The sequence below is a fragment of the Anabas testudineus genome, chromosome 15 (assembly GCF_900324465.2).
Source record: "Anabas testudineus chromosome 15, fAnaTes1.2, whole genome shotgun sequence".
In the NCBI taxonomy this organism is placed as follows: Eukaryota; Metazoa; Chordata; class Actinopteri; order Anabantiformes; family Anabantidae; genus Anabas; species Anabas testudineus.
Genome location: NC_046624.1, coordinates 3,785,352 through 3,806,891, shown reverse-complemented (window position 1 = coordinate 3,806,891; position 21,540 = coordinate 3,785,352). Strand labels below are relative to the sequence as shown.

At 41.3% G+C, this 21,540-nt stretch overlaps 1 protein-coding gene across 1 annotated transcript in view; it reads right to left on the bottom strand.

Moving 5' to 3' along the window:
• LOC113159306 (inositol polyphosphate-5-phosphatase A) overlaps window positions 1-21,540 on the bottom strand; it is a 121,597-nt gene that overhangs the window by 28,218 nt on the left and 71,839 nt on the right. Inside the window, exons 7-9 of the mRNA XM_026355928.2 lie at window positions 16,753-16,805; window positions 15,752-15,871; window positions 6,977-7,061 (exon numbers count right to left, since the gene is read on the bottom strand). Of these exons, the coding sequence (XP_026211713.1) occupies window positions 6,977-7,061; window positions 15,752-15,871; window positions 16,753-16,805 (258 nt within the window). The remainder of the gene's footprint in view (window positions 1-6,976; window positions 7,062-15,751; window positions 15,872-16,752; window positions 16,806-21,540) is intronic.

The window sequence follows — 21,540 nt, the reverse complement described above, 5'->3', positions numbered from 1 at the left end:
GGCACTGACTTATCGAGTGTGTAGAGAGTTCCTATACAAACTACTTTTTGCATTAGAACAAACTATCATGAATACTGTATCATTCTTGAAATAGCTATGGAGACGGTGTGTGTGCATGATTGTGCACAGCCCCCCAGAAACAACACGTGTTGTCTTGGCAAGCACTCCATCTTTCAGAGGAAAAAAAAAAAACAATTATTGTGCTGTGCTTTACAAAGGCTGAGGACTGTATTAGTCAAAAATAGACTGACATCATACAAATTGGACACTATGTACCAGGCACAAAGAGATCCCCTATCCTTCACAGTTTATGCCAGCTTTCATCTGTACTAAATAATGGCATCAGTGTTAGCTGTTGTTGTTCCTGCTTGTGATTTCAAAGGCAAGGGTCTATTCTGACTAACAGAAGACAAGACAAACCATCAATAAAGCAAGAGATAAAGAAAGCCTGAGCTGGAAGCCAAAACTGATTATTCATGATTTATAGAGAGATTACCTTGTTTAGAAACAGTGGTGGATTAAATAAAAAAGACATAGATTGAGTATCTGGTCTACTTCAATTCACTGACTGATTGAATTATTAATCAATTAGACCTGGAATATTTCTATTCTATTTGCATAATATTGACAACTGCACCTGGTTACTAACACATGTGAGACACACAGAAACTTATTTTCATTGTTTTAAATAAGCTATAATGGTTTGTGTTATATAAAACATTTCACTTTTTACATGTGCCTGGACTCACAGACAGCAGATTCAGGGATATTTAAAGATGCATCATCACTAGTTCTGTGCACCTGTCTTTGCATACTGTGTAGCTGCTGTTATAGCTAGCTATTATTCTATACATTTTTTTCTATATATTATTTGCTTTGCAGAGCCAATTCAAAATCATATGAAATATTGCTGAATGAATGTATCAGATACGCTGCAAGATCTGTGCCCTACTGTCAAACCTTTAAAAACAAGAGTGACAATGCAGCAATAGGGCAGCATGTTTGGACTTAAGACATCTCAACATTGGCTCAGGCTGAAGAGGAGACCAAAGGACAGACTGAGGGATAACTCAAGTTATACTCCAGACTGGGGCCAACCTCAGGGGCCCACAATGCAACATGCCCTCCAAGGCCCTGTTAGTGCCAGGCTCTGCTCTCATCCTTGGCTTGGTTTGTCACACCATCCCACCGTTGACATGGTGTTCCCAGCTGCCAGTCACAGTGCACCCCCCTCCTCCAAGTACACAATGGCAATAGCATGGCTGGCGCCGGGCTCAAACGGCCTGTTGTTAATGAGCAGGACCAACAGAAGCCACTGCTTGTTCTTCATTTGCCAGCGTTTTAATTATATGGACAGCGCACCCATCAAAGCTGCATCGGTCAAGTTACCCCCTCATAGCTGAACTCTTTTCCTCTGTGTGTTCAGCGCTGCATTCATTAGCATCGAAAGAGAGAAGAGAGAGAACAGGCGCTGTTGTCTAGAGGGACTAGTCTCCCTCTATATGCAGATGGGTTATCTGTGATATAATGGGCCCTCATTGTGATAGATTGGCCTCTTCTAGCTAGATAATATGTCTTTATTGTATTGTGAAAAGGCATCTCCATCACAGGCTTCACCTATGAGACCATAAACAGGCGTGGATTAAATAGTAGGTGCTAAACACTGTTTAAACTTACACTGTGGAGCAGTAAATAGCATAAGGACAACTGAGATAATGTTGAGTATGTTGTCTTTCACAGAGAAGTATATTGATTTACTAGGCTACAACAAACCATGTAGAGGATTTGTAAATACAATTTGTCCTAGCCATAAAATAGTCAAATACAGCACTCCAAATACCTCCTCTCTGTACGCTGAGCCTTGCAAATAGTCTATATCTGAAATTAAATTAAGTAAAGAATTGTCCAGGAGCAGTATGACAAAAAATTTATTGTAATAGACTTCCTTTTGTAGCTGAAATCTGATTAACTACATGAGGGTTAGTGTGTCTGTGAGTGTGTGTGTGTACACACATCTGTGACTCTGGGTGTAAATGCATGAGTGTATCTAGAGAGCGGAGGGCAGCCAAGGAGGGTCGTCATCCCAAGTGTCAGGGGTTCCACAGAACAGAGGCCCAATCAGTGCTGGCCCGCTGGTTAATGGATGGATGGCCCCCAAAATTAATTAGCCTGACTAATGTAGTGTACACTTAATTACACTAGCTGCCTTTTGATTTATAGCTGGCCAGATACACACAAGCTAGTCAAAGTCAGGCTAAAAAGGGAAAATTGTTTGGCCTTCACTGGTGCAAATTATTTACCCTGACTAGGTTCAGCAGCCAGGACAATGGCAAGTATTTGATGAACTGCTGTCTGCAGGTAACATGTACCAACAATAGATTTTGTTTTCTTACATCGTTTAAATTGACATATATACTGTAATTGTTCTTGATGTCATGAAATCAAATAATTAAAAACATAGTAAGATGCTAAAATCACCTTAAAATTTTATAATAACAGACTGGGTCAAAGAAATTCAATGTCTTCCAAAATTTAAATTTAGCATTTACAAACAGAAAAACCCACATACATACATACATACATACATACATCCAGGACGACGTCTACTCAACCTCATACTGACATGTGGCAATGAACACAAATCAACAATAGGATTTGTCTGCAACATGTTTCTCAAAAATCACTTGTTTTACATCTTCACTGTCAAGAGCGTTTGACTCCACCATGTGAAAATAAATGTCACTATCGTGCTGGCCTGCCATTATTGAGCATTTTACAGCATTCATTAGATGTGGGGCCAGACTAGGGCCCCACTTTTAATTTCATGCTGCTCATGCGGGAGAAAGGACACAGGACAAAAAAGAAAGAAGATTGATGGTCCAGTCCTGGACACTTCCTGAAGATGCAGGCAGGGGGTGCTGGTCCAAACTGCTCTCCAGTCTGGGAGAGGCCAGCTAGCCTAATGAAATCTGTCCATGTAGCAGCAGATCACACCCAATTAAAACAGCCCCACACCATGTCACAGGGACAGTAGATCAAGTCAGCAATTAACCTTCCCGTTGGCCTCTATCAATCCTTAAATTGGAGCAGCCCGGCCAGCAGCACACAATTTCTGCAGATATTAAATTTACATTCTATTAACTTTAATTAGGAGGGATTTTAAATATACTAGTAGTCCAGGCACAGAGCCCTGAACCTGTCATCAACACCGGTGATTCACAGCCACCAGCCACCTCGAGGGACACACACACTTTCTCACACAGCACCATAAAGCCTTGACTACCCTCTGACTGAAGCATGGAACCAAGGAAAGAGTGTTTACTGGTGGTTCAACAAGGATTATCTGCACTGATTTCATGATTGAAATCCCACCTGGAAGCTGGCAGTGATCCACTTTGGTCTGACATGCTGGTCATAAGACGGACTGGCAATTCTATTTAGAGATTGTGATCACCTACCTTTAACAGTGTCTACTCCAAATCTATCTACCTGATCACTGGTTACCGTTCACCTTAAGACATGAACTGGAAAAAAACAGCTTCAGCTTCAGTGGAAAGATTATAAAATGTCACTGAATGAGTGACAAAAATGAATGAATGTTCATATAAATTCCTATAGGAGCAGAGTCAAACCAGATACTAGTGTGAGATTTCAGACTTAGATTAGGGACAGTAATTTTATGTAATGATTTTGAAAATTCATCATCCGGCCTTCTTTGAGAATCAGCTTTCTGATACTAGTTGTAGGCTCTGATTTTATTGCAACAGGTCTCCGGTGTGGAACGACATGCACTGCATCTTTAGACCTTTCGACAGTTAATCACTACTGGCTTGAATGGGGTTTGATAATGAGCGCTCAATGAGGGATTAAAATAAATCACAGGCAGCAAATGAACAAGTGGACTGTGAAGTATCTGATTCCCCCGACAAAATCTTCAAAACCATTCCTTTGTAGTTTCCTGTTTTATCCGCAACCATGCAAATCGTGATCAAGCCAGAGCATGATCAGCCCATGGGAGAGGAAGGGAGAAGGCTGGTGGGGACTGGACCACCTCCAGGCTGCTCAGTCCTAGCATTAGTCTCCACGTGGCTGTGTCCTTTGTCTGCCAGTCAAAGGGCCACTGAATGGGGGTCAATTGAAACCAATTCCCTCTGTCGGACACAATTAATGGGGTTGCCCGGACTGGGCAGAAGGGGGGCGGCTGCAGGGCTTTGGTTACTGATCCTGCCGCACAAGCATGCCAGGAATTTGCCACCTGGAATTTGGCTTGTGACAATAACAAATCCACCCCCTTCCAAACCCACCTCCTTGTCTGTACACACATGGATACGTCCTAAAATATCCCCTGTGCCATCTTCCCACCCACAAGACAGAGTGGGTGACAGGCAGTGGCTGTCCACAGTCTAGTCACCCACAATAGGCCACAGACAGAGAAGAAGAGAAGTGGTGTAGCGTGCAGAAATAGAGAAATGTACTAGAATATTTTCAGATCCAATGACTTTCAAAGGGATCCTCATGAGTGCTCAAGGGTTGGTCCTGAGGTTTAAATAATCAAAAAGGCAAGTGTAATTTTGTTATTTTATTAATTTAACACAGAAAATGTATCTACTCATCTGCATAACTTGTTGGAGACAGTTGAAAGTGGAGAGATAATAATGAGAAAAGCAAAAAAATTAGACTCTCAGACAGTGAAAATGGAAGCTGGCCTCTGTGTCTGAATCAATCTTCGGATAAGTATGGGCGATCGATCCACCAGCAGCCCATCTACAGCTAAGCACTTCAGTGGATGTGCACTAATTGTCCTGTTGACATTAATTGTCATTAAAGGGCTTAAAACGGCCTCCTGGCTGTGAGTTACACCCAACACTAAGGTTGCAACCCATTTATTTATTGGTGACATCACAGCTCTCTCTTCCGCTAACACACGGGTCACTGTTAAATCAGACAGGTCGACCACTGCACAGGATGGGTTTATGCGAAGCAGAGCTGCCCCTTTAACGATGTGTTTCTCACAGGTGACATCATCAGCCTTTCCTGTTGTCCCCTTTAAATCATTGGTGTTTGTGGGAACTTTAAGCTGAAGGGAAGAATGTCTAGGTGTGTGTGTGTGTGTATGTGTGTATGTGTGTGTGTGCGGGCCTTATCCTAAAACCCACAGCTCCAACTTCCTGAGGGGAAGTTTAAAAAGCCCCCCTGCATGGCTGCCACACCCCCTTAAATGGGGTGAATCAATCAGATTCATTTGGCCTAACAAATTGGTTTGTGTGTGTGTTTGTGTGTGTGTGTATTCGCTCTGTATGTGAATATGGTGAGGCAAGGTGCATAAGAAAGAAGCTATGTGGAGGGGAGAGGGGGCAGAGATGAACACACCAATGCAAGCCCAACACATCCCTGGAAAAGGGGTCATGACCCTTACTGCACTCAAACAGCATTTCAGAGCAGCAGAGACATGAAAAGGATGAGCGCTTGTCTGCCACAGAGCAGTACAGACAAGAAATATGGGGAAAGAAGTACTGAGATCAGCTGTACAGGAAATACATAAACACGATGCAAACACCACCAATCATCTGACTTTGTTTGATTAGACACTTTCAAAAGTGCCAGTATAGGTACTGAAAACACATTTAATAAGACATTTAATAAAAACCATTCAATATATTCAATGTGTAGAACACAATGTATTTTATCACAGCAATGATGTAAATACAGACATAAAATAGTCTATTATTGATCTACAATGACTGTGGTGACCTAAATTTGTGCCGGGTGACATTTAATTGCAATAGCAGACTTCTGAATAGCCCCAGTGTTTGCACATCTGCTGTTGTGGATTCTGTACTTGGCTTTGTTATCTCCAAAGCAACACATGTTCACATGATCAGCGGGTAAATGTGACTCAATTACAGAACCAAATCTAATGTACTGCACAAACTTTGAGGCAATCAATCAATGTCCCTGATGGATTGCTGAATAAAAACATGTGATGTCCATCCCACTCTAGAGGAGATGGTGATTTACTGCTCCCCTAGTGGCCAAATGACTAAACCAGTAAATGTTCTCCTTGAGCACACACACATAGTGAAGTCCTTCCTCAGTCATTTGAGCAAAGCCCCTCCATTCAGAAAGCTTTCCCTCCTCTATCCCTTCTTCCTTGAATGGGGCTCTGGCTGAAATGAACAATGCCCACACCTTGAACAGACCCACTGATTCGAGGGCCATTGTGCTGGAGAGGATCGGCTAACAAGTGGTTCTCCCACTCTGTTATCATAGGACACCACTGTCTGCTGTGGGCTTATGACCTGTTGTGCTACTAAATCCCCTCCCACTCCAAATTTTCTCATGAAGAATGCTGAGTGACTGCACTACCTTGGCTCTCATAGGCCTCATTTGCACCAAGAGAAGGAGGGTAGGAGGAGGAGGAGAAGAAGGAAGAAAGGGGCTAGGGAGGGAGCAGGAGAGGAAGAGAGAGAGAAAGAGCAGTGAATGGCACCATAACATAACAATGCACTTGGAGGCTCAGTTGGCAAACACAGCTGGGCCAGCCACAGTGAAGCGTTTAATGAGTCATAACTCTAAAGAGACAGAGGGCTACTGAAACCACTTTTACTACATTGCAGTCTTTCTTTAATCCACACACACACACACACACACACACACACACACACACACACACACACACACATTTTTGTATGACGCTCATTGACATAATGCATTCACTAGCCCCCTACTGTGGTGTAGGCCATGCTAATTTACTCTGTATTGATTTTTAATTTATCACACGTACAGCCTTACCCTAACCCTAACCATCAAAACTAACTGCCTCAACACTTTACCCTAACCATAGCCTTACAAATACACACGCACAGTTTATATTACTTGGACTTCATAGTACCTAACCAAATAGGCATGCATTATATTAGTTCACAAATGTCTTCATTACTAATTAATGTGTAACACCAAAAAAATAAAAACTTACCTCAATAACCTGCTTTGAGTCCAACCTGAAGTTAAAGTCCCCAAACACAAAATATGGCACCTTCTCATACCGCTGGTCTGTGATCCTGAAAAACAATTACAACTACATTACAACTTGATTGTAAAAATGCTTTACACAGTTATAGTAACCTCTATGATGAACACACCAAGAAGAGCTGCGGAAATACATAATCCCAAGTTATCCAGCATATTAGAAGAGATATTATATCATTAGGTTAAAAAAAGAAACATTGAGTAAGTTGTTAATGACTTTTGAACTTCATTTCTTGATCTCTTTCACCTCAGGGTACTTACTTGATGAGGGCCACAGCACCACCTGGTGGTCTGAACACTTTGATTAGAGGGTTTTCAACTTTGCAGAGTCGACACTTAATTGTTACAAAGCTTTTTTGACGTTTTTGTTTTTGTTGTATTATTATTACAGCAATCATTATTTGCTAGATAATGCAGAAGGTATAGGTGTATAAATAGGGAGCAGAGAAAATAATCAAATGTAATATGACTGCAAATTCTCAAGAAGAGTCTACAGCCTGTGAGGGCGAGGAGGACTTATACAACAAAAACATAAAATCAGGAAAAAAAAAAAAAAAATGAGAATCAAATCTGAAAATGGATGCAGTATATTTATACTAGTACTTCATTCATTTATTTAGTGCTAAAACTAGTTATATCACAGTACAGAAACACTCAGAACAAAAAGTAGCAAAGTAAAAGTACTCTTGCACCTCTAATTATAATTATTAACACGTGAATGTCTTCATCACTTGGAAGAGATGGCGCTTATTTTAACACCTTAGATTTTAAATGTAATAATATATTTTTTAGATTTCTAAACTGTTATGATTATACTATACTATACTATACTATACTATACTATACTATACTATACTCACAGCGGAACATGTTCTGCACGCTGATTTGGCATGTGTTTTACCTGGCGGATATATAAAGTAACAATAGTTATCAAATAAATGTAGTGGAGTAAAAGTACTATATTTTCCTCTAAAAGTGGTGAAGTCAAACTGTGAAGTAGCAGAATACTGGAAACACTGAAGTAAAGCAGAAATTCCTGGATACCGTACCCAAGTAAGCCCCACTTTCCGAGTTCTATTGTTTGCCAGCTGACACCACAATTTAATTAATCAATCTTGATAACTTCCTTTCATAATCTGCTCTGAGGAAAGGAAAATTCACTTTCCAGAGCTGATCAAAGGAAGAATGACCAGCCCAAAGCCTCTGATTCCCTGGATTTGTTTGTGGCCTTTTGAGTTTAGACCTTGAGTCAGAAACATGTGAACAGTTTGAAAGACTCCATCCACCCATGCTGCCAAAGGTTCTGCTTCAGTAGTGACTCTTGTTTGTGCTCCTTTGCCCCCCATGGGTATTTAAATCCAGCACATTTTCTCATCTCCTGTCGTGCAACTGTTAACCACATAAGTATAGTGTCAGAGGATTCATAGAGTATATATCCTCTCTGTCAAATCTCTAGAACCTTGCCACAGTGCCAGCATCTCAGTGCTTTAATAAAATAAAAATAAAAAAAAAAGCACCTAAGCGACATTTAATTATCTCCTTCGCTTCATCACCGACTTCAACGTGGCTCTTCAACAGAGTAAAGATGGGAAATTAAGGTGGATGTAGTGCAGCCTCTTGTGTAATTAATGATTCAGGATGCTTGGCTCACCATCGCCACTAATTGTGTGGATAAATCTCACCACGGACTTCGCAGGCTCAGATAACAATATATTTATGGGGCCGTAAAGACTGAAGGAGCCTCTTCTTAGTGGTGGGTCTCAGCTCCGGCCGGCTGTCGTAAAGCACGGCCACTGCTTCTCTATGAGGCGAGAGAGGGAATGGCATGGAGGCAAAGGTGACTGGAGTGCGAGGCAGGGAACACTGCTATTTTATTAAATAGGCAACGTGTAATTTAGATATTTTATTATATTAAACTGAAGCTAGATTGTCTTTCTACCTTATGCCATGTTTTGTTCAAGTAGTGTCAGAATAACCATAGGAAGAGAATGTAGAAGACTTTGATCTCAAAAGTGTTTTCTTACTATAATTTCTGTAAGTCTCTGTATATTAACTGTCTATCTTCTATCACACATAAGGTTTTTTAGAAATGACTTATTACAAATTCTATATTGTAACTGAAATACGTTTAGTTTACTGTCACAGAGGAAAGAGAAATAAAAACACCTTAAATTTAAGAATATAGAGAACACTGAATTTGTCAGTGTTCATTAAACTTCCAAAACTGGATTTAAACTTGGGTCTGTGGTCTTAAGGTCCTGCACTTTGTACAACACCCTCTCCACCCTACTTAACCACCTCCTTCTAACTTGTTTTCTGTTAAAAAATGTAATGTAAAAATGCAATCGTTATTTACAGTTTAGTTGTATAGAAAACTTAATTGGGTTCGATGAGAAAGCTAAAGTTTAGTTAAAACAAGATCTGCCGTTGACCTGAGCACATCTACTTGAAGGTAATCTTGTGTAAATCACTGGGTCTTCTTAAAATAAGGAAAATTAAAGTGCACTACTGATCACAGGCTAACAGTTAAACGTTTGTGTCAATCCACTGAAAGTGGCTGATGTCATTAATGACCTTACAACCTGGTGCTAAGACACTCTGCACTATTCAAACAGGGTTAGTGCTCAGTTTATCTTGTTGTCTTGGATGGTGGCCAGGAAACAGTTGTACACAGACATCAATGCAGATTTTATACAGTTAGAAACTTGTCAATGTAAACGTCGCACCCATGTTAAAATGTGACAATACCACAGAGAAAAAGATGAGAATGTGATAAGGGATGTGATGGGGGCAGACAAAAAATAAATAAATGAGACGGAACCAGTGAGTATGACTGTATGTGTGTTTCTCTACAGCCTGAAGGTCCTTCTCCTCCTGCAGCTTTATCCCACTAACAGCCATGTCTAATACCCGCAGCCTGACTGTTTTGTCTGCTCCAAGGTATCAGCCACAGGTCAGAAGGTAACACTCTGTTTACACGATCATTTCCTAAAGCACTCATGGTGACCCACTGGTGTGAAAGTTGACTTTTTTCCTTGGCCTTTGTGAAGAGAACGAAGAATTGCAACATTAGCTACAGCTACTGGGCGTGAAAGGAGCCTGAGGGTGGGGGGTCTCAAGCTTTCGAGCACCCCCCTCCTTGCTGACCCTCACCCTTGGTGGGGGCCCCCCCATTAGCTTCGTCATCACAGTTCATTCAGGCAAACTGTAACAGTGTCAGTGACATTCTCCCACAAAGACGCACTCCTTTACACAGTCTATAAACATGCTTTCTCCTGGCCAATTCATCGCGCAGTGACACCCATGAAAAAGACTCTTCACACAGGCAGTTCTCACTGAGGTTTGGGCTGGGGCCTTCGTCAGGCCTTCCTAGGTGCCACACAAAGACTGGGGTCAGACGCTAATTTATAACATGGCCCCTAACTCTGCTCCCAGGCTCCTTAAACCACCAGCACAAAGCAGCCACGGTACATTCTCTTTTTCCGATTCCTCCCTTTCTCTCCACACACCATACAGTCGCAGAAGTGAACAAACAAGAGAAAAAAAGCTAGCGCTCAAGGTTCTGAACATGCGCTGGCTCCAAAAACATGGTCAGCATCTCAATCTCAGAGATAGGACACATGTAGACCACGTTAAGACACAAAGCTCGCCTGAATTTGAATCTTTCTCCTTCACGCCAGCCTCTATCCGTCACTGACTTCTTTCCAGATTATATGCTGTGATTGACAGCTAAACTGAGCCATAATAGACAGTCTATATGGGATTATGAGGGTGCAACTGGGGGCCATGTCATGATTATATTGACAAGATGACTTACCATACATTGGCAAGTCAGATTTGACTTTGCACACAATAGCTGGGCTGAGCGCAGTCATCCATTGTAAGTAAATGTTGAGAATTTGGGAGAATGTTAACATTGTGAAGAATGTGCTGGGTGACGTCTTTTTGAATAGGCCAGGGGTGGCCCTCGACAGGACCTTTGACTCTGCAGGACAACCTACCCCTCATCCTCCTGTTAGCACCCCAACTCCTCAGTAATGCCGACCCCTTCCCCTTCTAACTACAACACCACACAGGAAAGACATGGCACTGGGGGGATGCTAGGATGATGCTGCGGTCACTCAGAGGTTAATATGTATAAGTCAGCTCAAACCAACAAGATAATCAACAACCTGAGTAAAAGCACATCTCTGAGTAAAGGGGAACCATAAAATTAGATAACTTCACCTTTTGAAGCTAAATCTGATGAATCTTTACTAAATGGACTGTTGCCTAAAATGGACTGTCAGGGGGACCTACCAACTGTACTCAAGATGGGATGACCAGCTGCGCAAAGATAAGAAGTAGTAACTGTCCCAGGGCCCCAGATATTCCAGGGGCCTTAAAAGCCCCAGGTTCACTGTGTTGCAGGTGTTTTTGGTCATTTGATTACTTAGAAATGTGTTACAGATTGTGTAATACTAAATTTGTGTATAAATATATATACATATATGTAGTTAAAACACCTTTATTAATTGTGCTTATACTAACAACAAAGATCAACAAAGTCAAAACTGATTTTTCACCTACAAAGGAGAGCTAAGCTTCAGTGATGAGGCCTTATCACTACATTTTTGGAAAGCGTGGATATTGTGGCTGGTTCTCACCTCCCAACAAGCCATCAAAGGGATTTGGGAGTTAAGATTTGGTTTCAAGCTTCAATGTTGGGTTTACAGTTAGGTTTGGGTTTGGCATTTAGTTTTGTGTGTCCTCACAACTATAGGAACTATAGGATGAAAGTTTATGTGAGAAAGAGAGAGAGGAAGAGAGAGGGAGAGGGAGCGAGAGAGAGAGAGAGAGAGAAATAAACAGGTCCACTATGAGCAAAGAGACACTGGGGAAGATTAACCTCTGCTCCTGGAGGCCTCCCAGGGTGAGAAAGCAGTTCAGAGGGACACACACAGTCACGCACGCGCACACACACGCTCGCGCGCAAATAAAAACAACAGCAATATTATTACACTGTTAACTCATGAAACTTACAGTGGAGGAACAACACAAGTACAAAAAGGGTGTTGTGAATGTTACATGCTTGGAGACACACACACACACACACACACAGTGAGAGAGAGAGAGAGAGAGAGAGAGAGAGAGAGAGAGAGAGAGAGGGAGAGAGAGAGAGAGACTAGTCTCTTTAATTCTTTCATTCTGGCTTTATGGAGGATCTCCTGTGATTATCCAGTCCTGCCTCTACAGCTCAACATGTCTATTGGCTAGAAACTAGCCGGCCTTTCTCTGCTCTTTCAGCCTGTTGTTCTGGGAAAAGCCTAAAGGGAAACATTTAGATTGGAGGGCTCTTTGAGACACTCTGACAGTTGACTGATGACCGTCCATAAAATGACAAAACATCGCTGTGTGGTGGCCAGTGCGGCCCACTGCCTCCCCATGGGAAACTAATTGCTTTGAATTGTTAACGGCAACATTATTTTTCTGCCAATCATTGCTTTTCAATGCCCTGAAAATGAGCATGAAACAAGTCTTTTCAGCGAACAAAACAGTTAAATGTCCCCAATGTTGATCAAATTAACTTCAGCACTGTGACAATGGACTATATTTGTGTGAAAATAATGGCGCGTCACAATGGACGCCTTTATGCCAGGATTTCACAGTTGTAATGTAAAACTGTTCTACCCTGAACCAGACCAGCCACTTTGAATGAGGTTGGAAAAAAGAAACAAACTCCAATACACAAAAGGACCTATTTTAAGGAAAAGTAAAAAAAAAAAAACTGTTGACTTTATCTCATGCTATCATTTCACAGGCTCACTGCTGCAGCCATGTTTCCATCCTTCGAGAACCAAAGGGTTTCATTGAATCAGCTGTTACGCACAGAACTAAGCAAATCAAATTACGTTATACTTCTAGCATCGTGTACCTTCATACTATAGTGGCGTCATAATACTGCAGATACTGCAACCTTATGACTTCAATTTAATAAAATAGCCAATTAAATTATTCTTTAAAATGCTAAGAGGAAATCTAAGTCATATATCAGTTAATTTACACTGTCTGCATAAAAAGGACTATTTATCCTCGATATAATGATAAAACAATCTCTAACCTATATACATTAAAGTGTAGCTGAGTCAACAAGGTACATAATGGTTGTTGTGGCCCTGACCACATATGTTTTCATTTTTTAAAGAACAGGAAAACAAGCAGGGGCAACATTTCAAGTAGAGCTTTTCTTTCCTCTCATGGAAGTGGCCCACACATCAGCACGGACTATAGAGCAGTGCTTTTTTGATGTGACTCAATAGTGAGATCTGGCTGGCTAAACACTGTTCCTTCTCAGCATGGTTCCCCTGAGGCCTTGCAGCACTTTGGAGATAAACACAGTTTAGTGGTTAAAAGGGCCACAGAGGAAAAGGCTTATCAGATGTGTTCTCAATGGGCCGTAAGCTGCATTATTAGGCCTGGGCCCCAGATAAAGTGAAGGCTGAAGTTTGATTGTAGGCGGCAGAGTCCCCAGCACTGCTGTGTGATCAGCTCCTGTGCTGGCTGCCTCATGGATCTCAGCTAGTCGGGTGCTGAGCAGCACCCCTCCCCTGCTCTCCCATTCCGCAAAGAGAGATTAGAGCTCAGAGAGGGAGAGAGGAGAGAGGAGAGAGAAGAAGAAAGATGAGGGAGGGGAGGTTGGCTTTAGATATTCCCCCTGTCCCTTTTCCTGCCCTGCTTTCTGGGGGTAGGAGTCAGAGTTAGGACAATGGCCAAAAAGATGGTTCCCAACCAGCCATTGAATGGGAACACTGTTGGTGGTAGCGCTTCATTCAAAGCCCGGCCTGGGCACATTGTCCTCCCAGATCGGCAGAGTAGAATGGAGTTTGCTGGTGGCTGCCAAAAGGTTAGCAGCCACTGTGAAAAGACCGACCCATTATTCACTGCCCTTTACAGAGCCCATGCACCCTTTGTGCTCCTCCTCTCTTCCCTCTGCACCGCCAGCTTTTTCTCACTCCGGTGCTCCGGATCTGTGCCCGACGGTTTACCCTAAAGTGAGCGACTGAGGCGCAATGCCCCCACTATCCCACTGCATAAGTCTAGCAAGGAATACCAGGGTAGGCATAACACATCACAACCTCCCCACCACCACCACCTTGCCTCACACCACTAACACCCATCCCCACCCTCACAAAAAAACAACCTTTAAATGATATGGCCCAGAAGTAACAACAAGGTTACCATCCCAAGGGGATTTAAAAAAATACACAGGGAGTGTGAAAACTGCCACTCAGCCAGCACAATTTCTATTGAATCCTCTCAGCCACCCAACTAAAACTTAGAAACCTGACTATGGAGTGTATTTATAAGGGGCCCCTTAAATATAAATCAACTGCAAAAGCATGATGAAAGCAAAGGAAATACAATGAAAACACTTAAATGTTAGCAACAACAGAGCCCCTTTTGAAATGTCATTATGTCAGTAAATCCAGGTAAGTTACAGCATAATAAAATTTGCAAAAGCTGCCATATTCTTAAAACACTCCCACTTTCCTGTCCATTAAAGGCAGACCATTCTTTCATCAAATCAAGAGTGAACTGCAGGTAAAATATGACGTCGTAGAGAATACTTTTAAAAGTGCCTCATAACTCACGCACATCAGAATGCCTGATGATAATGTATGCCACCCATACATGCATCTAGTTATTCAAAGTGGAGGCGACGGGGAGCTATGTTGTGCATTCTGATGCTATGTGTATAGAAGGTCACCTGATGCAAGTCTGGTACTAGGCTTTTGTTCTGTGTAAGCATGGACAGGTAGAGACCAGGGGTTGTACCACGCACTGTATCATTCTGCTCCACTGCATATAGGTATCCCATAAATCACATTAGCATGGCCTATATATGAAAAGGCTGACCTGTTTGTATAAAGGCTGGCTTTACTCAGTACACAGCACAATATGCTTTGTCATTACTATTATAATTCCTAGGGGAGTTACCAAAGCATTAAGGTTTATCCTCTTTGGGCAATGAACTACAAAGTGCAATTCATTTCTAGCAATAGAGTACAAAGTTTGGAGTGCCAAAAATAAATGGCTTCCACCTGTCGGAAACTTTAATGGTAATCAAATTTAAATGCATGCCTTGGGGTTGAAAATTTTGTAAATTTGAGATACCTTCTCACGAATCTACATCTTTGCCCACAGGAAATTCTGGCCTGATGCTGGCAACACATAAGTTCAAGATGATCTAAATGATTATGCAGGGGCCAGAACAATCAATTTTAAATCTAACGTGTCAAAGTGTTGCATGGACACCTAGCTGAACATACCAATCTAGAAGTATTTGTATCCTTATGCTTTCCAGTAGTGGGACAGAAATGAGGATGAATATAGGATTACATCACAAAAACAGATTTTGTTGAAAAGTAAGGAGAAGTTAGAATAGAGGGACAGAAAAAGAACAGATAAAGAGACTTGGGAGTTCACAGACCGTATAGTGAGTAAGACGCCCCTACTCCTACAGACAGATGTAATCCCATTGCTCTGGGACTGAATCCCAGCAAAACCTTCTCTATACCTCTCCTGTTCAGTCTCACAGTAAGCCTCTATTATAATATGAACATATGTTTTGACATGTCTGATAAAGTCTGAGTCACCACACAGCAAGAGACTGACTTAAATTGACCTATGCATAGATAAATTCTGCCATATGAATGCCAAGAATAGTGTGTCTGGTATTCACCTGTCTAAAACGTAGCCCAGGGCCTTCTGCCTGGTCCCAGAGTAGACTGAGGGGCTTTTCTCCCAGGCCACCAGGTTGGAAGCATCATGGAAAAGGTGGATGTTGACCAGATCAAAGGCACTGGAAGGAAAGAAAACACTGTGAATGAGGTTATTCAACCAGAATTACTAGTTGTCCCGACACAATAAAACTAATATCCTTTTAGTAACAGGATCATAAAACATTTAAAGAGACTCTCTAACTACTTCGCATCCCAGCCCTGTGAACACATGTATCACTACAAAACCCTTATCTGCTTTCACTCAGTTTGTAAGATAGCTCTCTACAGCGATGGACATCTTCTTACTGATCCTTACTGATCAGTCTGCCATGTTTTCTTAGCATGGTGTCCAACTGGGCAGCCCAGAGGAATTGGTCTTATCTTAAGGGGTTTATTCTGGAGTGACAACCTGAACAATTGAATACACACATGGTGTTCGCTGTCTCTGTGTCCCATCTCTGATCTGATCTCTCTATTCTTCACTATCTTCTCTCTCTCTCTCTCTCTGTCGCTCTTGTCAAACGTCATGCTCCTATTAAATGCTTACCGTTTCAGCTCTTTAGTTCTCATGTCATCCATCTATTAGATTACAATCCGCATCTTCCACCCACAACCTCCAACCCCCAACCATCTCTATCCCCCACTCTGCACACTGGAGGCCAGCGTTTGTATTCATCTCGTACGGGTTCAATTGCATGTAATGTTTTTTGTCATCTGTCATATGTAACTTCATGACTAACATGATTATGTCTAATTGAATCCCTGCTCGCTCCTGTGGCCCACTGTCCGGAGAGGATAAAGCAATGTAACGTGACGACCACACTATGCACAGCCCGCTGCTGCTGCTGGGTGAAGCCAGGCATGGCTGACATGGCTAAATCTTCATCTCTAATCACAAACAGTGTAGTGGTAGTGGATAAGATGTGATGCATTATTGTAGCAACTTGTTAATGAAACTCACCAGTCAGCCAGGGCCCATCGAGTCCTGATGAATCCCTTTCTGGACCACTTGGACTGTAGAACAGAGAGATGGAATTTAGCATAACAACACATTTGACAAAGCTAAGGTGTCTTTTACTTGGGGCAAAGTAAATTAATAAAATCAAGTGATTTAGTAATTTAAACACAAAAGAACTAGCAATGTATATTGTTAATAGCACAACTTATTTTTTATCTTTTCACCATAATTAAGTATTTTAATTTCAATTGCAGAGATTTTAGTTTAAAAATAACATAGGTTTAAATGAAACCTGTGAATAAAATTTGTTTATTTCTAAAAAGAATAGAGTTGTTGATGGAGAGATGCAAATGGACTTCAAAGTAGAGGTAAAATGATAACGACTAAGTTTTGACGCACTTGCCCTTCAATGTCATTACATTTTTAAGGGGATTACTTGACTATTTTTAGAACACACGTAATGTGATGCACTGTTACAAATCAAATAAGCGCAGCTATATAAAACAGTAAAATAACCAGAAGAAAGAGTTAAAACTATAGAAAATATTTGTAAAGTGTACACATTTAGCATGCAGCTGTCTGAACTGATCCCACCAGCCCTGAGTTAATTATCCAATCGCAAGTTCAAAGATCATTCTCAAACAGCACATGATTCACCACAAAGCTGGTTATTAAATGAGAGACAAATTGATGTTGTGAGTGTCCTTATTCTGAATAAATAAATAAGTCTCTTTCCTTTAGCCTCTCTTCTTTTCTGTCTATCCCACTTCAATACTCCTAATGGGGAGATAACTGCAGTGATGAATAAACTAATTATGGGCCAGGTCACATAATTACAAACTGACTAATTTTATTTAAAAACTCAGATGCAAATTAAAAGGCTAAGAGGTATTTGATTGCGCCTCACATCCTTCAATCTGCATTAGTGCAAGATTAACTGTATCAAATTGAATTACATTAGCATACTTGAATTAATCCATACTGCCTCGGCAGGATGTATGGGCCCAATTATAACTCGCTCTCCCAATATTGTAGCTTTGAAAGGAGCAAGTGGAATTAGATGAAAGCGTCACATTGCACTTAAACCTTACACTCGAAATTTTCTTTTTTTTCTCTCTCTTTTTTTTTTTAAGTAGCTCAGTATATTGAAAAGACAAATCTGTTTTTGTACGCAGAATGTATACATTCATTGAATTACACATCCATTAATGTACGATACTGTGTTTGTCAATGTAAAGTTGAGGCAACAAAGTCTGTGTGTGGAGGATGTGGAGGGACAAGATGAAGAGTGAGTGAGGGCATATAAGCACTGACTGCAGCCAGAGACGTTTAATCTCGATTTAATTTAAAGAGCCATTAACTACAATCGCAGCATTAAAATCCATCACTTCTTTGACACCCGGCCCCAGATTGCCGCATTTCCTCCACGTATGACTGATTGACCCCCTGCTTCATCGCTTGCTTATAAACATGCTCAAGATGTACACACACACACACACACACACACACACACACAGTAAACAGGCAGAGGGTGATGGCAGTCAAGCGGAACAAGCATCCACATATCAAAAAGTAAAAAAAATAAAATAAAAAAATAAACACTATCTATTTTACCCAATTGAAGTGCTTTTATTTTCTAGCACAAGTCCGGCTAAGATGATTATCTCACACAATCAATCTAAGTGCGGAAAAAGAAAAGTGTCCCTTTCTGATGGTTGACATGATGACATCATGATTTGGTTGCTGCAGCTGATATCGGAGCAGAGATGATGACACAGATGCTGTCTGGTCCCATTTAATTTCTTGCTGAAACATCATCATCACCCTGTCCTCCCCCCTCCACACAGACGCACAGATCTTTTTAAAAAAGTAAGAATTTTGCCAATATACTATGCCGCTGTTATTTAGAACAGAAGATATATTTGAATTAAATGAAAGGATGACATGTAATCATATCATAGATCAGGTTTGGTGGCTATAAAGCGTCAATGGGTTGGGATGAGGGTGGGAGTCGAAGGGGCAATGGTAAAAGGTCAGGAGGCTTGGGGTGACATTGGGTGACCTTCCACAGGTCAGCGATTGCACCCACGACAGTGATGAACGGCAGCTGCACAGTGGGTCACATCCAGGGGTGTCTGACAATACGGAGAAGAAATGAAGAGAGGAAGAAAACAAAACAATACAAAGTGATGGGATGAAGAGGAAGTTGAACCATCAGGTTCACACAAAACTGGAAACCACAACATAAAACTCCTCAGTTCTGACCAACACAAAATTAGAATGAATCCTATAAAATAACAAACTTAACACAGACAGGACACACACACAGACTCAGTACCTCCCACTACCGTTTCCTGGTCCATCCAGTTTCATTCTTTGACCTTTATATAAGTCCGACCCCCATAAATAATATTATGGCCAGGTGATGTTTGGAGGAAGGGTGATAGAAGAGTACAGGGCAGGACAGGGGTGTGAGGAGGGGGTTACACAAAAGCCCTGTGACAGAAATGCACTGTGAGTAATAAGAAATACACACAAACGCTGATTGATTTGAGCCCCTGGAGACGCTCACATTTATCTTTATTCCATCATACTGGGGGCCTCACATAGGGTTTATATGAGTGGACAGCACGTGGCCATGCATGCATGTGCGTGTGGGTGCTCTGATAAAGATGTACTGCAGTCTCCGTCACTGTCACCACTCAAATATAGCAGTAATCCCAATGTAGGAATGCTAAGAGCTGGAAAATTCACATGCTAACCTCAAGAAGGTGAAAGGAACAGGATGGACTGAAACAGCCCACTGGAGATTTTTACAGCAGAACTCCGTTTTAAGATTGAGACATTTTTCTGATCCTTCCATAAACTGATAAAACATGAGTGTAGGAATGCTTCATTTAGCTTCCATTTCAACATTATCTCCTCGTTTATGAGCTCCTTGCAGTCTCATGGATCACGCCTGTCACAGAGAACAGCATCTGTGTCACAGGTGTCTTGTCTGGTGATAAATGCAGAGAGCATTTTACAAGCAATGCCATTTTAAATGACTTCATCTCCTTAATATACACATTGCATCTATGAATCACATGTGGTGTTTAAATCAGAGGAGAAAAATATGAAGGAAGTTAACTTTGATCAGGGGGCAGAACTTGAGAGTAATCACAGCCCCATATCAGAGCTGACTACAGAGGGCACTAAAAGGGGATGAAAAGTCAATGCTTTTATGGACACGCTCATGGTGCCAAACAACAAATACAAACTCATATGGACGTTGATCTACAGCCCGTCCGCTATTTTCTTCCTTTCTCTTTTTTTCTACGGCTGTGTAAAACGATCAATAGCAAGGGCACATTAAGGTCTGGGTCGTATACTTTATTTATATAAGGCAATGACAAATCCTTATGATGCAATGGTTTTTTTGGAGGCGTGTATTACTGCGCCAAAGAAATAAATATATTAATGCCCACCGGGGAGGTGGAGAGATTGACGGAACAACGGGAAACGACAAGCAGCAAAATCCATCACGGCGACCTTTCAAAAGAAATGTGCCCACAATTTTGTTCACTTCCTTCTTATTCAGCATTTCAATTAATGTTCCTACTTCTCTCCCCTTCACTAACAACTATAACTCACAGCGGGATTATGGAAAGAACTGGTGTTTTGCATATGGGAGAGCTGTCACTTAAATCAGAATAAAACTAGGAGCAGAAAGGGGCCAGCAACAAAGCGTAAACGAACGTCATTTTACCCAATACTTGATTTTACGACACACAGTTTAGCTGCTTTTAAATAGTGAAATAAAAATCCACTGGGAGCATGATTTAGGTTAAATGAAAAAGGATCTTTTTAAAACACTAAGCAATGTAAATCTAGAAAGAATATGGGGGTTTCTGATTCTTTTCTTTCTGCACTTTTATAAAAATCTAATCAATCAATCAATCAATCAATACAAGTCATTATTGAATGACAGAATATGTATACAGCTTGTTTGATAATAAATGATTGTACAGTGTATAAGTAAGTAGATGAAGTGAATCATTAGTTGCAGCACTACTTAGTTTAATTTAGTGAGCATAAACACAAAGAATAGACACACACACTGTGTCTCAAGTGCACTGAAATGTACTGAATGACATTTTGTTCCCCTTAAACACAGACATCAACACACTTTTACACCACACCCTCCCACCTCGATGTCAGCAGCATCTCGCTCAGTGACACTTTATTAATGGGGGACTGTAAAGGTAAGGCACAGCCAGGGGGACACACATCTGTCTCCCACTGGCCACCTGAGCTGTCTACCTCTGCTCTCGAACCTCCTTGTGACGATTCAGTTTGACAATATATATATATTTTTAATCAGTATCAACAACAATTTATCTTATTTCTGCTGGAAATCAGTTATGATTTATCAGTTATTGTAAACAAGACACCTGCCCCATGTACTTTCTGTTAATTTGTAATGATTTGGTTTCTATATGTCTCAATAATCACTTGTCACATCCCACTGTGTGGCCCAAAACTCAGACAGCTGGGACAATTGGTTTGGGACTCCGTGTGGCGTCCTGTCCGGTCCAAGATCCGCATGTAATAAGATTCCTCAAAGCTGCAGATGGATGGCAAATCTAGGCAGTTTCATCTACTAAAAGAGGGCATAAATCACTAGCGGAGGAAGCGGGGACGAGGCAGGGGTTATCACCAGTCTGCCTCCCTCATGAGAGCTTTGCATTAAAGCATTAGTGAAATTAATTCATCTTTCATAAGAGGTTTGAGCAGTATCTGTGATCTATG